The sequence below is a fragment of the Mustela nigripes genome, chromosome 4 (assembly GCF_022355385.1).
Source record: "Mustela nigripes isolate SB6536 chromosome 4, MUSNIG.SB6536, whole genome shotgun sequence".
In the NCBI taxonomy this organism is placed as follows: Eukaryota; Metazoa; Chordata; class Mammalia; order Carnivora; family Mustelidae; genus Mustela; species Mustela nigripes.
The window spans coordinates 136,749,337-136,769,328 of NC_081560.1; the positions used below are offsets into that span (position 1 = coordinate 136,749,337).

Consider the following 19,992-nt stretch of genomic DNA (forward strand, 5'->3'; position numbering starts at 1 on the left):
TGGTGCTAACCGGCAACCAGAAAAAAAAAAGGAAAAGCCCACCAAAGTTTTCTGCGCCTACCTTCTCACGACTCAGAAACACTTGGCGTAGACTTACCAGACTAGCGTCCCGCCCGCGGGGCTTCAGTCCCTCCCCGTCCGCGGCCCCGCCCCCCAGCCCTCGCCCCGCCCCCCTGCGACGTCACCTCCGCCGACCCGCTCCCCCGAACTCCCTCTGGCTCCCGCCTTCGCCCGCTTCCGGTCGTCGTCGTCGCCGCTGCTGCCGCTGCTGCTGCTGCTGGGGCTGCTGGCGGAGGCCGGAGGATCGGGCGGCGGCGGCGGCGGCGGCTGAGAGGGCGGCGGCGGGAGCGGAGCGGGACGAGGGAGCGAGAGGAAACGAGCGAGGAGCGAGCGGAGCGCGTCCAGCCCCGCCCGCCCTTCCGCTCGCCGGAGCGGCCGCAGCAGCCCGGGCCCCCAGCCGCCGCCGCCGCCGCCGCCTGCCCGCCCGCCCGCCGGACAAAGCCCGAGAGCCCGCGCCCAGAGCCATGTCCTCGTCCGCCGGCAGCGGCCACCAGCCCAGCCAGAGCCGCGCCATCCCCACCCGCACCGTGCCCATCAGCGACGCCGCGCAGCTACCTCATGACTATTGCACCACGCCCGGGGGGACGCTCTTCTCCACCACGCCGGGAGGTGAGCGCCGGCCGCGCCGCCGCGGCCAGGAGCTTGTAGCCCGTTTCCTCCGCGGCGTCCCCGCCTGCCTCCCACCGCGGGCCTTTAACTCAGGGCGTGTCCAAGCGGGGCCGCCTCGGCCCGCGCAGCTCCGCCAGAGCCCCCCCGCCCCCAGCTCCGCCAGAGCCCCCGGGAGGCTGCTTTCGGAACCTTAACTTCGCATTCTTTCTTGGCTGCAACTCTGTTCAGCGCGCGCCCACTCGGGGAACGTGGCTCTCCCTTCGGTTGGGGGGAAAAAAAGCCCTTGTTCCCGTTTCGTGGCAGATTTCTGTGCTCGACCCAGTTTTCTCCCCCCACCCCCCACCCTCGCCTCCTCCTAGGCAAATTCGTCTTGCACTTGGCCTTGCTCTCGTTCTGCATTACCTCTGCCTCTTGCATGTCCTGCGTTTGTGCACATTAGTGGTTGACTTTGGAGCTCTCTCCCGGGCCTTTTTAGAAAGGAAGCTGGGCAGAGTAATTCGCTGCTGGGACTCTGCGATGACTTGTTTTGCTGCTTTTAGAACAGCAGGAGGAGGCTGGAATGCGGAGTTTGGACGCCTCGCCCAGCGTTATCCTGCTTTGACAGCATTGTTTACTTGCTGGACGAGGCCCCACGAGGGGCGGGGGCGGGGGGAGTCCCCAGGCCCAGGCTGGGGGAGAGAATGAGAGAGTGATAAAATAATATTCGAGTAATAGCCAAGGGAGAAGACGTGGGGGTAGTAGAGCGCTGGCAGCTTTAAGGATAAGTTTTTGGCAATGGCGCCCTTGGGGATAGATGAGGAGGGCCATTGTCAGGAAGGGCACCCGGATCGGTGGGATTGCTCGATTCTGGGGAAGAGGCAGCGCAGGGAGAGTTTCCCCTAGCATTGCTTTTCCAAGTGTGACCAGGAACTGTTTACAAGGAAGAACACTGGAGGGGAGGTGAACCATGTTGAATTGGTCTGGGGAAAGGGAACTCAAAGGTTGTGTGTCCGCTGACTGGGCTGTTCTCCAGAGGGAGGAGACTGGGGAGTGATCTTGTGGGACCTTATTGAAGGGGTTGGCGCTTCATTTTAACTTGGGAACTTTGCGTTCTTTTGGTGTTGGGGTGGCCTCTCCCTAGATGGTTGAACTTTGCTGGCAGCCCCTGGCGAAGAAGATGGCTAGCTTCGTTCCTGTGGGCGGGGCTCACCAGCTTGTACTACAACCAATCGGGTGCCGTTAGGCCCAGCCATCCTTGAATTGATTGCACAACAGCAAGGCCCACAGAGTAGGAAGACTTGCCAACAACAAGGGATAAAAAAATTGAGGAGAGAGCTCTGCAGATGAAACGGTCCAGGCCACTCTACAGAGGAATCCGTCCAGGACGGGGAGGGGTGGCTGCCTTGAAAGACTTTAAAATGACCCAAGCAGAAGTTCACCAGTATTTTTGGATAGCTGGGCTTAAAGAGGCTTTAACTTTGCGGGACAGTGGGATGGCTTGGTGAGGTGGCTTGCCTCACTGGAGAGCCCTCTGGATCTTCTGATCTGTTCAAGGCCGGCCTCTGAGTATGCTGCCATTGTGCTTTCTGATGGTGAAAGATTTTGGCAGACCAGTATCTGCTCCAGATACAGTTGTCCTGAACTTGAACTGACAGCTTTTAAGAAGTGGATATTGTTTTCCAAGGTGATAGGAAGGGGTTTGTAACTTCCTTCAGAATTCTCGGTGGTACTGGTCAGTAAATGCCCACGCTGCCATCTGTTGAGAACATGTCATGGTTTACAACTGCACTGAGCTATTATTTATGTGGGAAAGGAACTAAACTTTTAGCTATATATTAATCATTGTTCCCCTGCCAGAAGAGTCACAGAAGGAGTACCTTTTGGGCGTATTTCAAACAGCCAAGCTACCTTGCTTTTAAAATAAGGGCATAGTCTTTAAGCATTGCTTTAAAGATAGAAACCTGTCTCATAGTCTGGATTAGTTCCTGAAATGCTTGGAAAGATTCTGTCGGTGATACTGATTCATTTACCCTTCCTTCCAACTTAGAGTCACTACTGCTTTCTCGAATATCACTTAACTGTCTCCAGATAGTTTCTGTACACAGTCTTTTGTTTCAGATTTAAATAGTTGTCATCTTAGCTCATCTATGATATTGAACTTATATTTATGGGTAGAGCAGATTGTAATCTTTGGGTTTTTAACACGGAGACTTACATAATGTGTTTGTAGGCTACAGTACTGTTGGGCTTGGATTTAATCACGATTAATTCAGTGCTGTTTAGATGCACAGTAGTTACTGATTTAATTTTTCCCCCGTTGGAAATTTTTCCCCTCCTGTGGTGGTTTGTTCATCTCTCTTGTTACATTCCTCTCTCTGCCACTGTGTAATTGAGCCAGGGAAAGATAGTTTATTTGGTCTCTCTTTCAGGTACCTGAATTAATGTGATTAGGTATTTTAAGTGTGTTTTGTGGGCCTAGTGCAGTGCTTTGCACAAAAGAGAACCACAGACAAAAGTAGGAAATGCGGCCCTTGCTCAGTGATCTTAAAATGTTGAAGGGGGCTGGGGACTGAGATTTTTTTGTTCTAGAACAACAACAACAAAGTATAGAATCCAATGCTAACATACATTTCAGGTGTGAAAACATTTGGAAAAATGATAGTAAGCTTGCGTTGGAAATCTCTACTTAGTGGGAAGGAAGGGCATTAGTATGTCCTGTCTTTAACTTCTGTAAACCTTTTGGAGTGCCATGCACATGTTGCAGCGTTCCAGGATAGCAGTTGATGTGCTCAGTGCCCTAAGTGATCAGACTGGGCAGGGGCATTCACAACATAGTGAACTTAGAATTTCTTCTCCTTTGAGAGTCCTTTGTTTACTGGGGATCAGAGGTTACAGCCTATCCCTTGGGAAGGTTTCTCAAAACTGCCTTCTCATGGTTTAGGAAATGAGAGGTGGGTGGAAGCACACTTGCTCTGACCTTTGGATTTCTCAGCTTGCTAGAAGAGTGCTTACTTGTTTTCATTGTTGAGGAGAAGGAAGATTTTTGTTGAGTAAATTCAAGGCAGAACAACAACAAAAATAATGCCCTTGGATTTTATGTTTTATCTGCCTGTGGAGGAGTGAGGATGGTATTTGGTTCTTCCTTTGGGAAGCTACATATAGCCTCAATGGAAGGGAAAGTTACTGTAGTTGTCCTCACTTTTGTAACACTCTGGTTAGCTGGAAGGGACCTAATGCTTTCGTAAGTTCTGAACTTTCTCCTTCTGGGAATGTTGTGTTCTGGGAAATGAGCAGAAACAGAGAGAACTCTTTTTTAGCCTTTCTTTCTGCCTTTCTTATGCTGCATAATATCCTCATCAGCTATGGAAAAGTGCTGTTGCCATAACAAGAGCACCAGAGGGGAACTAACTGTGATGGTCTAAAATCTTATTCGTGCTGCTACATCTCCTCTCTGCCAACTGGAGAGTTGCTGGGATTGGTTCATTGGGTCAGAATTACCTGTCGGCCATTGGAAGGGTCTGGAAATAAAGGAGAAAGTAGGAAGAAGGGAAAATAAACTTGGCGTGACCTGTAAATAAATAAGAGTATTTGTGAGGAGTGCTCTAAGTTTTGACCTGGTTCCTTCCCTGGGAGATGAATAGAGCTCTATGTGGATATGGGGAAGGAAGGTCAGTTTCTGACTATTGTGAAATTTCTAACTCCATGACCTTGGGTTGAGTTTATTCTAGGCCAAAATCTTCTGAACCAACAAATGTACTTATTTGGATGGTTTAATTTGAAGTTAATAAAATTTCTTGAATGTATATAGCATAGTCCCTGGATTCATGATTTAAACCAAGCTACTTGGTCTTGAAAGAGACCCTTAATCTTGAATGACTCAGACTTATGACTGGAGTCTTAACAATTTTATAAGAGGGGGTCTTGCAAAGGGGCGCCTGGGTGGTTCAGTAGGTAGAGCATGTGACTCTTAATATCAGAGTCCTGAGTTCAAGCCCCAAGTTGGGCGTGGAGCCTACTTAAAAAAAAAAAAAAAAACAGAAGAAGAAGAAGAGGAGTCTTGCATAGTTTGGCTGCATTGTAGGCTTCATTGTGTGTGTAAAAATGTGCAGTTAATGTGGGGTAAGGTAGTACATCTGGTTGGAGAAGACAGCCTGTGAGTAGCAGAACTTTTTCTTGGCTTCCAAGTCTTTTGATGAACAGTGTAATATTTATTTATTTTTTTTAAAGGATTTTATTTATTTATTTGAAAGACAGAGCTCACAAGTAGGCAGAAAGGCAGGCAGAGAGAGAGGAAGGGAAGCAGGTTGCCCGCTGAGCAGAAAGCCCGATGTGGGACTCGATCCCAGGACCCCGAGATCATGACCTGAGCTGAAGGCAGAGGCTTTAACCCACTGAGCCACCCAGGGACCCCAAACAGTGTAATATTTAAGAGATTTTTTTTCTCCATTTATCATAGAACAAAAGTCAGCTGAGAATTGCAGTCATTCACCTTACTGAATAGGCAAGGCCTAGACTTCCATTTTCAGATTTGTTCCTTGTGGAACTCCCATTTTGTGAAAGCCCCTTAGAACCTGTGTTTTAACAGGCAGCAGCTGTCCATCCCATGAGTGGCTAGTTTTTAAAGGTCCCCTGCACGTGTTCTCAGGCCATTCTTTGAAGGCAAAAGCTCAGAAATCCCTGAGAGTTTACTTCTAAGTAAATAATCTTTTAGATCTTCAGGATGAATGCCCTGACAAACAGAAGCTGTTCTAGTCATTGAGTGTTTTAAGAAAGTAAAAACTTTAACAAGCAAGGACAAATGAACTGGAGAAGGCAGTTCCATCCGTGTAGGTTCCATGGGTTTTTTAGTAGACAAGACCATATCATCTGTAAATAGTGATAGTTGTATGTCTCCTTGTTCTTTCTGAGTGCCTTTTATTTTTTCCTGCCTAATTGCTCTGGCTAGAACTTTAAGTACTGTATTGAACAGAAGTGGCAAGATAGTGTGAACAGATTGCCTTGTTTTCAGTATTAAGAAAATATCTCGTCTTTCACTATTAGGTAAGATGTTAGCTGTGGGTTTTTCATAGATACCCTTTATCAGTTTGAGGAAGTTCCCTTTTATTCCTCGTCTGTTGAGTGTTTTCATCATGAAAAGGGGTTGGATTTTGTCAAATGCTTTTATTCCCCCCACTTACTGAGTTGGTTGTGTGATTTTTGTTTTTTATCCTGTCGACATGGCATATATGTCAATTGATTTTTGGATGTTGAACCAGCCTTGTATTCTTGGGAGAAATCCCACTTGGTCATGGTATGTAATTGTTTCTATGTTGCTGAATTTGTTGTGCTAATATTTGGTTGAGGATTTTTGCATCTCTGTTCATAAGGGGTATTAGTCTATATTTTTCTTATGATGTCTTTGGTTTTAGAATCAAGATAATACTGGCCTCATTCACTTCTAATTATTTTAGAAATGGCCTGCTGTTTATAGCAAAATGCTGCCTATTTAGGTGTAAATGTAAATGCTGCTCTCTAGGTGTTAAGAGACACTTTTCAGAAAGTGTGAGAGGTTGTGATTCTTCACACTAAGATGCATAATTAATCATTTGGGCCTCAGAGGAGCCCATGTTACCACCAGAGACTTTATGTTCGAGTCAGGCTGTTTTAGGTTGAAATGAAACTATTCTCTGGTCAGATAAATTCCTAGAATCGCAAATAGACAGCAGGTAAAAACAGTGACCTAGACTAGGGATTTTCCAGTAGACTCTTGCCTTTCATTAAGACTTTGTTGTTAGACTTCAGGCTCCATACATGAAAAGTGGGAGATGTTAGTAGATAGGCATTATTTTTATTTTTTTAAATACGTGCCCAAGAGCAGGGAAATTTAGATGAAATTGGGAAGAAACACAGTTGAAATGAAAGCCAGGTTTGAATCTGAATGTTTTCCCCATACCAGTAGCAGTGATCCTTCGTTAATTATTAGTATTACAGACAGTGTAACCACGTCTGTGAAATCTAATCCAAAGAATTGATCCAGGACACAGTCAGCAACCTGGCAGAGCCAGTCAGTTTTTTCCTGGAATCAGAGCAGGGCATTTTTGTAGAGATGATTTATTTCGGGATAAATGTTCAAGCCCAAGTAGAAGTGGATATATTTGGGGGGCATCTGGGTGGCTCAGTTTGTCAAGCATCTGCCTTTGGGGGAGGAGGGCAGTCATGATCTCAGGGTCCTGGGATTGAGCACCGTGTCTGGCTCCCTGCTCAGTGGGGAGTCTGCTTGTCCCTCTCCCTCTGTCTCCCTCCCTACCCCCCTCAAATAAATAAACAAAATCTTTAAAAAAAAAAAAGTGGATATATTTGATGTACTTTATTTTGACCCAGATTTTCTGAAGGTCAAGGCTAGACAAACTTAAAATCATTTGACATTTATTGATTAGTTTGTGGTTCATACACCATTTTGGACCTGGTATTCCCTAAAAAGATCATCTTTTCAACTCATGGTGCAGCTGAGACTCCTGGAGAACGAGGTTTGCTTAGTGCCCCTAGCTACTTTGTGTTGGTCTCCTGACTCCAGGGGCACTATAAATACTTTTAACTTCTCTGGATATTAGTTTCTTCGTGTCTAAAATGACAGGCTTCTGCCAGATGTTCTCTAAGCCTCTTCTAACACCAGACCTTCAGAATAGGAACACAGTCGTTACCAACTTCCTTTTCAGGCCAGGCGTATGTTCCGTGATGGCTGTGTCCCAAGTGACTGCACCAGAAGCCATCCTTGGACAGTATCTTGGAGATCATTGCTTCCGCTTACTGAAACTTGAAGTTAAACAAAGCAGAGTAGGATTGGCTTTTCACAAACCTTAGACGTCTCCCATTTGCCCTGGTACTTTACTCATACTAAGTTAGAGGATCCTGAGCCTCCAGTCATACGTCCCGTTGACATAAAAAATTGTCCTTCTTGATTTTATTAGCACTTCAGGGATTTGATTGTGGCACACACTGAATGGAGGGGGCTGGCTTAGGCAGCTTTTAGTTTCCTCTGGGTTATCGGCATAGGGCTTTTTAGGAATCTGCTTTTCTTCCAGAGTCTCCACGAAGCATAGATGTTTAAGCAGACATTTTAAAACAAAACAAAACAAAGCAAAACAAAAAGCAGTCATTTCTTCTAAGTGGCAGTGTTGCAAGCCCCAGGATATGCACCATGCCTACCAGTCATGGCTTCCCGCAGTGTCTGGTCTGGTGTGCATCTGACCCAGTTCCGGCCAAATGAGATGTAGAGGAAAGTGTGCCGAGGGTTTGCTGAGGATTTTCTCTTGGATGGAGAGAGTCTCCTGAGGGAAGCCCTGTTTAATTCCACACTCCCCCTTTCTCCGTGCACACTTGTGTGGGGGTGTAGGTCCATCTTAGCCTTTGGAAGATTTTTGTCACCAGCTTACTCAATCAAGCTGTGCAATCTGGGCAAGTTACTTGAAGTTTCTTGCTCTGAGCTGTCATTTTGCATGAGCGGATGCCTAATTCTATATAGGAGGCGGCCATAGTTAAACAGAACTTTATGCTGGGGACCCTCTGAAAGTATAGTTACGACTACCCTGTTCAGTTAACCACATGACAGTGGACTTTCTCTAGGTGGTTTAAATTAATAAAATTTCTTGAATGTATATAGCATAATCCCTGGATTAATTATTTAAACCAAGCTACTTGGTCTAGAAAGAGACCCTTAGTCTTGAATGACCTTGTTTGTGTACCTAACCATCTTGGTAAGCACAATTTTGGGCCTCTTTTATTGGTCGTCTTGTTCCTTGCCGTTTTGAAAATTACTAGTGTTTTCATCAAAGGGTAGAAGCTTTTTTCCCCCTTCTTCCATTCACCAAAGGAACTCTGTTTTACTCTCATGATTTCCTGGTAGTGTCAGCATCTAGAAGGCAATAGGGTCAAGGTATTAGGTTTATCTTTCTATCTATCTGGTCATTAAGGCATGAAGAAAATTTATAAATATCTGATGTTAAAAGATTTTAAAGTTCTTATTTGTTCTGAAATCCAAACATGTAGACTGAAGTAATATATGCACATTTTAAAAATAAGATGGTAATGGACACCTGGGTGGCTCAGTCGGTTAAGTAGCTGCCTTTGGCTCCGGTCATGATTCCAGTGTCCTGGAATTGAGCCCCACATCGGGCTCCCTGCCCAGCGGGGAATCAGCTTCTCCCTCTCCTGCCCATGCTCCTACTCTATCCTAACAAATAAACAAAATCTTGAAAATTAAAAAAATTAAAAAAAAAAAAGAGGTAAGATGGAAAAAGTAAACAGAAGCACCTAAAATGCAAAGTAAAATGCCAGTAGACAACTACTTTTAATGGTTTTAGTGCTTTTATTGGTTACTGCTGGTGCTGTATGTACATGTGCACCATAATTTCTTGGCTTGTTAACGTTAGATAATACCATCGATTCCCTATTATGAAAAATGAGTAATCTTGAACACTTTTATTACTTTCTCCCTTTCATTTCCGCTCCTCTCCGTTTACCAGTTTTTGTAAATTGTGTTATCGGTTCTTCTGATAGCTCTCTTCAAAATGTAAAATAATAGAGTCAGAATCTCTGTCACAGTCTGTCAGCTTAGCTCTCTGCTATATAAAATTGTACCATCCCTTCTGGCTTTAATTCCCTGGTAGGTCAACTTCCCCATTATTTTGACAGTATCAGGGAGGGCATATAACATGTACATACTCTCCTGTAAGTATTCTTCCTCGCTCTTTTTATAGTTTAATCACAAACAGTGAAATCTGGTATATAGCATATATGATATTTTGGTTCTTAACTTTTCAATATAAAACCAAGGGACATGATTATTTTCATAGAAAAGGAAATAGAAAACTCACTGGAAGGAAAAGCATCCATTGTCAAGGTGAAATAGAGAACTTTTTTTTTTTAACACTCCATCAATTGATCAAAATCATGGTCTTTTGTTGTTGTTGTTGTTGTTACTTATTTCTCAAGAGAGCATATGCACAGGGGAGGGGCAGAGGGAGAAAGAGAATCTCAAGCAGACTGCTGAGCACAGAGTTCCACTCAGGGCTCCATCTCACAACTCTGAGACCTTGACCTGAGACAAAATCAAACTGTCAGATGTTTAACCAACAGCCATCCAGGCGCCTCGCAGCCCATTTTAATATGTTATATTCAAGGTATGGGTTTCTTGTATGGTTTTTTAAATTTTCCTTCTTCAGGAATTTATATTAACTCATTTCTAGTTACTTGTGGCTGCATTGGCTGACATGAAATTGGCCTGACAAGTGTGGCGGGCTGTTTGGATGAAATGTGGATTACCAGGAAGTTCTTGCTTTAGAAAATAGATGTCTCTGCTTACACGTGTTTAAGAGACCTTGAGTATTGTAGCGCTTTTTTTGTTTGTTTTTATCTTGGAATAGACATAATCTCATGGTAAACACAGTATATAACAAGGGAAACAAAGGCTTTTTTTCTTGCCACTTTATAGTCAAATCTTAATGTTTTTCTTTGAGTACTTTTGATTTTTTTGAATGGTCAGGTGCTTTTGAATCGTACTGTATATCCTCAGTTGCTGACAAGCTAATTCTCCATTTTTGCTCTGTATCTACTACAATGAAACTTTTTTTAGCTTTCAGGTATCTAAAATCCAAACACCTAAAATGCTATCCTTTTGTATTCCTGTTTTCCCTGGCATTATTTGAGAACCTTAGTGACGACCCTTAAGACTCCGGTTCTTCAGAGTGTCTTCTCTTCTGAATTAATTTGCTTTATTTGCATTCACAACCAAATGTACTTTAAGAATCCACTAAAAAACTATTAGAACTAATTGAGTTTAGCAAGGTTGCAGGATACAAGAATGGTATACAAAAACCGATTGTATTTCTATACACTTCTATACACTTTCAGTGGACAATGCAAAAATGAAAACAGTTCCATTTCTAATCACATCAAATAATAAAATATATAGGAATAGATTTAATGAAAGGAGCGCAACACTTACACTGTGGAAGCTACAAAACATTGTTAAAAGCAATCAGAGAAGACCTAAATAGATGGAAGGCGTTCTCCATGTGTGGATTGGAAGATGGTGTTGATGACTATTTCCCAGATCTACACAGTCAACACAATCCCATCAAAATCCCAGCTGGCTTCTTTGCATAAGTTGACAAGCTGATCCCAAAGTTGATAAGGAATTTTAAGAGACCTAAAATAGCCCAATTTCAATAATTGTTACAAATCTAGCCAGTTTGGTACTGCTGTAAGGATAAACATAGATGGGGCACCTGGGTGGCTCAGTGGGTTAAAGCCTCTGCCTTCAGCTCAGGTCATGATCCCAGGACCCTGGGATCAAGCCCCGCATCGGGCTCTCTGCTCAGCAGGGAGCCTGCTTCCTCCTCTCTCTCTGCTTGCCTCTCCACCTACTTGTGATCTCTGTCTGTCAAATAAAATATTTAAAAAAAAAAAAGGATAAACATAGATAAGTGAGATAGAATTGAGAGTCCAGAAAAAAACTCATACAGTTATGGCCACTTGATCTTTGACAAGGCTGCCAAGACAAGTAAATGGGGGAAGAACAGTCTTTCCAACAAATGAAACTGGTACAACCGGATATCCACCCACAAAAACTGAAGTTGGGTCCCATGGCTCGAAAACCTAAATGTAAGAGCGTAAAACCTATAAAATCTTTAGAAAACAACATAGGCACAAATCTTTATGACCTTGGTTAGTAAATAGTTTCTTGAGTATGGTGCCGAAAGCACAAGCAACAAAAGAAAAAGACATAAATTGGGCTTTGTCAAAATTAAAAACTTTTATGCTTCAAAGAATACCAAAAAAAAAAAAAAAAACCCTCACAGAATAGGGGAAAATATTTGTAAATCATATATGAATAAGGGACATGTATTCATAAATATAAAGAACTCTTAAAACTCAGTAGTAAAAAGGTAACCCACTAAAAAGCAGGCAAAGGGTCTGAATAGACATTTTTCCAAAGAAGATGTCTATTGCAATGGCCAATAGGCATATGAAAAGATGTTCAACACCATTACCCGTCAGGGAAATGCAGATTAAAATCAAACCACAGTGAAATTTAAGAAACAAAACAAATGAGCACAGGGGGAAAAAGGAGGGAGGCAAACTGAAAAACAGACTCTTAACTATAGAGAACAAACTGATGGTTACCAGAGGGGAGGTGGGTGGGGGGAGGGCTGAAATAGGTCATGGGGATTAAGAAGTGCACCTGTTGTGATAAGCACCAGGTGTTGTATAGAAGTGTTGACTCACTATATTGTACACCTGAAACTAATACTATACTTTGTGTTAGCTGAAATTTAAATAAAAACTTAAAAATCAAACCACAGTGAGATACCACTTCTCACTCATAAGATAGCTACAATAAAAAAACATACAAAGTGTCGGCTGCCATGTGTATACATTGGAACCCTCACATACTGCTGGTGGGAATGTAAAATGGTGCGGCCACCTTAGAAAACAGTCTGGTGGTTGCTCAAAAGATTAAACACAGAGTTAATCATATGATCTATCAATTCTGCTCTTACCCGAGAGAAAGGAAAACATATGTCCACACAAAGACAGGTACATGAATGTTTATAGCAGCATTACTCAGAGTGGAAATAACCCAGATGCCCATCAACTGATTACTTGATAAAATGTGACATATACATGTAATGGAATATTTGACAATAGAAAGAAAGAAAGCACTGAAAGATACTAAAAATAGACTAACCTTGAAAACATATGCAAGTGTAAGAAGCAGTCACAAAAGATCACATATTGTAAGATTCCATTTATATGAAATGTCCAGAATAGGCAAATCTGTAGAGACAGAAAACAGTGGTTTTCTGGGGCTTCTGGGTTGGAGAGGGACTGCTCAATGTGTATGGGTTATCTTTTAGAGGATGGTTGCCATGTTCTAAAGTTGATTGTGGTGATGGTTGCACAATTCTGTGAATCTACTAAAAACTACTAAATTACACACTTTGAACTATATGTGAATTACGTCTCAATAAAGCTGTAAAAAATGGATTTTATCACCTCTGCAAAGACAAAGAAGTTCTCCAAAATTTCCTTTAGACCTCACACATTTAGGTAGACCCTCTACTGCTTATTTCCTAGTTGGTCCAATTACAGTTCTTTAATGCATATGCTATTGCTAATATATAATTTAGAAATAGAAAGCTTGCTTTTACCCTGTGTTGTGTTTTTCACTCTTTTCCCCGGAGTTCCAGGCTTGGCATACTGCAGAAGTAAGAATAATCTTGTTCTGACTTGCAAGCTGATTGTTAGTTTAAGAACATCTGACAATGAAACCTCACTCTTTTGAAACCTAGTGATGAATAGAAGTGGAGGTGATACAGCAAATACGCAAAGTCCATCCACGAAAGCTCTTTCCCTTTTTTCACTGGAAAGCCATCAGGCCCCCTCAGCCCATTTGCTCTTCATTTTATATAGTGTCCGAATAAGGGTACCGCTGATTACAAAGTCCCTACAAAGATAGAAGCATCAGGTTAGGACGGGTGAATTGTGTGCGCCCCCACCCTTCCCCAAGTTCATAAGTTGGAGCCCTGACCCCCAATGTGATGATCTTTGCAGCTGGGGTCTTGGGATATAATTAGGTTTAGATGAGGTCACGAGGCCCTCATGATGGATTCATGCCCCTAGAAGAAGAGGCACTAGGGAGCTCGCTCCCCACTCTGCCCCATCTAAGTCCACATTGAAAAGAACTTTCGGCGGAAACGGACCATGCTGGCATCTCAGTCTTGGGCTTCTCGAGAACTGAGAAAATAGATTTCTGTTGAAGCTGTGGTATTTTGCTGTGGCAGTCCGAGCTGCCTGAGACTTGGGAAAAGAGGGGAGTTCTTAAGCCTAACGATGAGGGAGGTAACAATGAGGAAAGAGGCATGTGCAGGCTGTTCAAATACTGTGCAGTGGAGGGAAAATAATGTAGGCTCCCAGAGTTGCCACAGCACAGTTCATGAAGTGATCTTCAGAATAGTGACTGCAGTTCATCAAGCAAGGGTCTGGTTGTTTCCTGTTGAAGGTGGTAAAAAGTTTTAAATCTGTACTAGAAAAATTTCCACCCAAAATAATTCATGTTATTCACTTTTGGAAAGTTGAACTGTTTTCTGCTATCCAAAATGACTCACTCCTCCTCATTTCCAGATGCCTTTTTAAGTTATTACTGTAGTTCTTATTTTTCAAAGCAAAGAGGATGAAGATAGATTATTTTACGTTCCTTCTCCTAAAATTATATTGGACACAGGACCTAAGACTTGTGTCTTCTTTCAGCTGGGGAGGAATGATTTCCAGCTTTTCTAGGTGTTCTCCAGGGGTTGGAGGGAGGCATGCCAGGTGCTTTGCTAAGGTTAGGTTTACGGTGTGAGTCCTATCGTAAATGGGCTATGGTCCTTTGCCTCTCAGTTATTCTTTTTCTTTTTCTTTCTTTTTTTTTTGGTCAGAGAGACTGAGCACAGGCAGACAGAGAGGCAGGCAGAGGCAGAGGGAGAAGCAGGCTTCCTGCTGAGCAAGGAGCCCGATGTGGGACTCGATCCCAGGACGCTGGGATCATGACCTGAGCCGAAGGCAGCCGCTCAACCAACTGAGCCACCCAGGCGTCCCGCCTCTCAGTTATTCTAATAGTAAACATAGGAAGATAATTGTAGCCCACTCTAGGACTCAGAGACTCCCTCTCTGAAGTTCTCAGCCTTTCCCTATCTCGGTTAGGCTTTGGAATGAAAGAGCCCGCAGGCAACAGGGATTAGAGCTGTTGACCTGGTTTGTGCCGTGCTGTCCTTCAGAGATGATCCTCCAGCATCTCCTTTTACTACCAGCGAGGCCCCCTTTATTATTCTGAAATGCACTTAGATTATAGGACCTGCCTGCTCGTGTAATTTTTTAAAACTGCGTTATTTCTGTTCTGTGGGCAAAAATGAACGGATTACCTAGTTTCTAAAACACCTGAGCACTCAAGCCTTGGTAAACTTAGAAATCGAAAAACAGAAGCCACCTCTACCGGTGTCTTGTCGCCCTCCCAAGGGGGCAGTAAGGTCGTGGCCATCCTGCTGTGTCCCTCTTGAGAAATAGCGCTTGGGGGCCCTTGGGGCGGCCCATGTGCCACTCACCCCGGTGTTTGTGTGTTAATGGTGGTTACCATCCGACTCTTTCACTTCCGACACTGTGCTCCCACTCCGGGCACGGAGACAGAGTGTAGAGAGGCTTGGGCTGGGAGTCGGCACCCCAGGAGCTTGGTTCTGGTGTGGACACTGGTTTGCTCGGTGAGTTCCATTAAGTCACTTTGGGACAACAGAAGGGGCAGCAGTAGTAGGTCTTCTTAACTATTCATCAGGTCAGATGCCCTCTTCAGAAGGATTGTTGTAAAACACTCCGGTAGCACTTACTGGCATGCATATTGTTTCATAAAATAGAGAAGGGTCCAGCTTTTACAAAACACAGCTCTGTCTGGGAAGGATGTTTGTCTCAGTGCCTTTGGAAAGCCTTCAACTTAAAGGCAGCAATCTAATCTATTGGTGCCCTTTTTTCACGTGTTTATTACTTTATTTAAGACTTTCTAGGAGCGCCTGGGTGGTTCAGTCAGTTGGCATCTGCTTTCGGCTCAAGTCATGGTCCTGGAGTCCCAGGATGGAGACCCACATCCGGCTCTGCTTCTCCCTCTCCCTCTGCTCCTCTGCCCTGCTTGTACTCTTCTCTAACTCTAAATAAAATCTTAAAATAAATAAATAAATAAATAATAAGATTTTATAAATGGGGGCCCCTGGGTGGCTCAGTTGTTAAGCTTCTGCCTTTGGCTCAGATCATGATCCCAGGGTCCTTTGCACCCGGCTCCCTGCTCAGTGGAAGCCTGCTTCTCCCTCTCCCACTCCCCCTGCTTGTGTTCTTTGTCTCTCACTGTCAAATAAATAAATAAAATCTTAAAAAAATAATAAAAAATAAAACTTTCTAAATGGTTGAACCAAGGTCACATAGAACTGAGACATAGCTGTGGCATAAGGAAGTCACAGGCTTTAGAGAAGCAAAGCGATGAAACGGGACCTAGAATAGGCGATGTGTATGGAGTAGGACGGGGGAAAGAATTTTTTTTAAGGTGTTCTGTAAAGGAAGTGATGTTGGGGCTGAGCCTTAAAGCTGGAGTGGAAGAGGAGGAAAAGGCACTCCTCCAGCAGAGGGGCCTGGCCCAGGCGGGAAGGGTAGAACTTACCCTTTTTGTTTGGACTGTGAAACCTCAAGGGTTAGGTTTTGATGGAATTTAAAATAAATTCCTGGGTAATAATTGTAGATTGAAAGCCCCTTAATTTGTTTCAGACTCTTGAACCCTGTTTTCCAGGAACCCGAATCATTTATGATCGAAAGTTTCTGTTGGATCGTCGCAATTCTCCCATGGCTCAGACCCCGCCCTGCCATCTGCCCAATATCCCAGGGGTCACCAGCCCTGGCACCTTAATCGAAGACTCCAAAGTAGAAGTAAACAATTTGAATAACTTGAACAATCATGACAGGAAGCATGCAGTTGGTAAGTGTTTGGGGGGCCGAGTGGATAGCCCTGGGAATTCCAGTGTCAGTCGAAAGGTTGACAGGTTGAAAATTGATTCCTCAGTTATAACCTACATTCATGTATAGGTCTCTAAAGTTCCCGGCAGCTCCCATCACCAAGGTTTACTGAAATGTTCTGGAAACCCTAGGTTCTAAATCTTAGGTTAATCTAATCCGGGAATAGGGAGAAATCCAAACTCAGGGCATAGGAAATTCTTAGATTAGTCCTTGAACCAGCCCTCAAGTCCTTTCCAGCCTGGGCTGTACTGAACTGGGAGTAACACACAGAACAGAACTGAACAGGCCTCATTTCCATTGCCCTTCAGAAATGGACCTCTTTCTTAAAAGAAGAATGTCCTTTTTGTGGTGCAGGGGGAAATAGGGTTTGTTTCCCCATTTTCCAGGACTGCCTATGATACACACACACTCACTCTCTCTCTCTCTCACACACACACTAAGTAATGAGCCAGTCTGTTTCAGTGGAAGTGGCCAGCTCCCAAGGTATGCCTTGGGTCGTACCCCCCGACTTCTGTGCAGGAGCCAGCATTCTGCCTTCTCAAATTCCAAATGAGCTTTGCATGGACAAAGTATTGATTGAGAGCAGGGCTGAAGTTGAGAGCCTCCAGAAGAGTTTGCTGGCATGATAGATGCAGGCATCCCACTGGGGTCGCCTGCAGCCAGAGGGATGCTGGGCGGGTTTTCACTTGGATCTTCTTTCCCAGATCCTACTCCTTGCGGGTTGAGTGCCATTCTTTTTTCCACATTAAAAGGACGAGCCAAAGCAAACACATAATTGTTCTAAGGCAGCAGAGAATGGGAGAGTTTGGATCCGTTTTTGACCCTCCAGCGGAGGAATGACAGAGCTGCTTGGCCTTGCCTTTTGTTCTAAACTGTGTCTTGATTCTTCATAGGGGATGATGCTCAGTTTGAGATGGACATCTGACCGCCTGCAGGAGCGGCAGGAGAGCAGCGGCGCCGAGGCCGGGCGCACTGGATTGGGCCCATCGGATCAACAATGAACGGACAGAAGGGGCAGCCAGCAGTCCCATTGCAGCCCCCAAGTCCTCCTCTTCCTTGCTCTGGGTGCCAAATGATGCGCAGATGAGCTTCATCTGACCGTTTCCTCTCCCTCTTTCCTGTCTCCCTTCCCAGTTACACAGATTCCATCCAAGGTCCTTGGCATATTTCCGTAGACCTAAGCAGCCCACAGAGGAAAACAGTTAAACTCTGGCTTCCATAGTCATTTGAGAAAGACAGTTGAGAAAACCTAGCCTCCCCGTACTCCCTCCACCCCACCCCCCATTTTTTAAAATCCCAAATCAGATATCAACCTGCCCACAATTGCTTGGCTGGGAAGTCTAGGGAAGTGACACGGGTATGGTGGGTTTGGCACTGTCCACGTCCTGACCCCCCACGTGCCCTCCCTGTCTCCCCTCTGTGGTTCAGAGCTGCAGGAGTCTGGGTCTCAGGTCTTCACAGCCGTCAGAGGGGGTGAAAATGGAGAGAGCCACTCTCCTCATCCGTTGAGACATTTGTCCTTCGGGTCAGAGTGTGGTTTGTACAGCTCTGCTGGCATCACCCTGCCACGCTTTCTGAGACCCGCTTCGGCCTGCTTCCCCTCCTTCCTCCGGCACGAATGTCTTCTGTCTTTAATGTTTGAGTGCCACTTTCTGGTCCTTCACTTAGCACATCTCTGCAGAAAAGTGTGGGCCCCACCTGAGGGGGGAGTCCTCGGGAAGCAGCGGGGCTCTCCTCTCCTCCCTCCCTGCTAGTGTGCCACTGCCCGCTGTTCCTTTGTATCTGAGCCCCCCAGGTGATTCTGCCGCTCCTGCAACAGGCCTGTCCAAGCGACAGGCACTTCTGGGGGAGGCCTGGTCATAGCGTTCTACTGGGTGACCCTGCAGAATGACCTGGGGAGCGTGCTGAACCGGGTGGTTACTCGGCCTCAGCAGTCCTTGCTTCCTCGTCCCCTGAGCTTCGAGATATTCGCGGTCTCTGACCGCAAGGTCTTACATTTTGAGTTTAAAAGATGACTTTCAGAATGCTCTTCGAAGAGAGCCAAACTTTTTTCCTTTGTGGACCTGCAGAGACTGCTGGGATGGATAAGCACTGGCTCGAAAGTGGGTTCTCCCCGTTCTCTTGCCTTCCCCGTCGTCCTCAGAGTTGTTCCTCTCCTCTCCCTGCCTCTGTCTGTCCCTCCCTCCCACCTCTCTCTCTGCCAGGCCATTTTTCAAGTACACATCAAAGATACCTCAAGCGTTGGTATCTGATAATATCTCACTCCTCTTATCTGAGGAGTGATCTTTTATTTTTAAGATGACTACAGACCTATTTTTAGATATGTTTTCAATACGATTTTGAACAGCAACTTTTTAATTACACATCTTCGGTGTTAGGAAGGTGAGAAATGTCCACGGGCGAGTCTGCTGTTCCATGTCACCATCCTTTGTCCCCCCCGAGTCCCTGACAAGCTCTTTGCTTCTCCCTCTAGTTTTGGGTGTGCATGTTTGCAGTTTGTAGCGGGTGGTGTGTCAAACTGGACCATTCTGCCTTGATGTGGCTTGTTCACCAGAACCTCATTCTTTTCCCTTCCCCTTTGCTTTTTCATGTCCCCACCACCACCCTCCCGACTGTTGACTGGTACAGTAATCTCGGGAGAGTGACACGCCCCACCCCTGTAGAAAGACCAACACCTCTGTCCTGGAGCGACAAGTAAGGTAGCCGCTGGTGTTCTGGCAATTTCTGGTTGCATTTGGTGCCCTGAACCCTCTTGTGGAGAGACAACATCCCGGGATGATAGTAACAGGTCAACCAACTAAGAAAGCAAGCTGTTTGTTTTTCTTTTGAACTATGAAAAGACCCTGTTTATGAACACCTTTTAGACAGAAGAAAGGAAGGCTGTCTAGGGAACTTTGTTCTGTTTTCTGCTACAAAATGTGAGTAGTTCAGAGTGACCCTTTTGTGATGGTTGATGTTTCTCAGGAATAAGCTGGATCTCCAAAATTTGGGGGATGTTTTTAGTCTCAAAAATTGATGATCAAAAAAAGTATTTTCTTGTTGCTTTCATGTATCCCTGTTCTGATTGTAATTAAACTCCCAAATTTCACTTTCCATACTCTCGGGAAACCTTCAGTTGCACCATCATTTGCATGAGAAGCTTGCTCAGGACCCCATAGTCCGCTGGGAACTCGATTCTTTGAGAATGAAGCTTCTTGTCCTTCATAGCTGGCTTTGGCATTCTGTGGAGCCCAGCTCCAACTCCAGCTAGTCGGGCAGTGAGCAGAAAATGCTCCTTCTCGATCTTTCTTGCTACACATGAAAATCTGGTGGCCTCGCTGAGCAGCAGGGAGTGGATTTGAAACATGCCAGCTTCGGTAATGTCAAGGTGCCGTTTCTCCCTCTTCTACCATCTTAGGGAATCTCTGCACACGGCTCCCTAATCCGAGGCCATCTTTCTAGTTTTTGAGGGAATGTCAGCTGTATAGAGCAGCAGCCCACTCCTTCAGCCTTCTCTACAAGGACCTCCTTACTGGTTGGTGTCCTTTCCTGGAGGCCACTGCTGTGGGACATACTTTGACCTCCACAAATCTGCATTTTAAAGATAGTTTCACAAGGCAGCAGATGAGCTTGTGACAGATGACACCTTGGTACCATGCCTCATGGAGTGATTTTTTTTTTCAGGGCAAGCCAGATCCAGAAGAATGAGTAATCTCTCCTGGCTTTCTCTTGGGGAAGGAGAACCCTTTGAGGACCATCTGAGTGAGATGGTTATTAAAATCTTAGTGATCATTTATT

General features: G+C 44.8%; 1 protein-coding gene across 1 annotated transcript; it reads left to right on the forward strand.

Moving 5' to 3' along the window:
* Nucleotides 1–225: 225 nt before the first annotated feature.
* Nucleotides 226–19,312, forward strand: EIF4EBP2 (eukaryotic translation initiation factor 4E binding protein 2). The gene is made up of 3 exons (XM_059397641.1): nt 226–669; nt 15,992–16,177; nt 17,109–19,312. Exons 1-3 carry the CDS (start codon nt 525–527, stop codon nt 17,138–17,140), a joined length of 363 nt encoding a protein of 120 aa, XP_059253624.1. The 5' UTR covers nt 226–524; the 3' UTR covers nt 17,141–19,312.
* Nucleotides 19,313–19,992: the final 680 nt, after the last annotated feature.

Excerpts from the sequence above, each read along its gene's own strand:
- EIF4EBP2 (XM_059397641.1), top strand. The coding sequence starts at position 525 with ATGTCCTCGTCCGCCGGCAGCGGCCACCAGCCCAGCCAGAGCCGCGCC. Across the intron at positions 670-15,991 it reads CTTCTCCACCACGCCGGGAG|GAACCCGAATCATTTATGAT; the intron begins GTGAGCGCCGGC and ends CCTGTTTTCCAG. Across the intron at positions 16,178-17,108 it reads TGACAGGAAGCATGCAGTTG|GGGATGATGCTCAGTTTGAG; the intron begins GTAAGTGTTTGG and ends GATTCTTCATAG.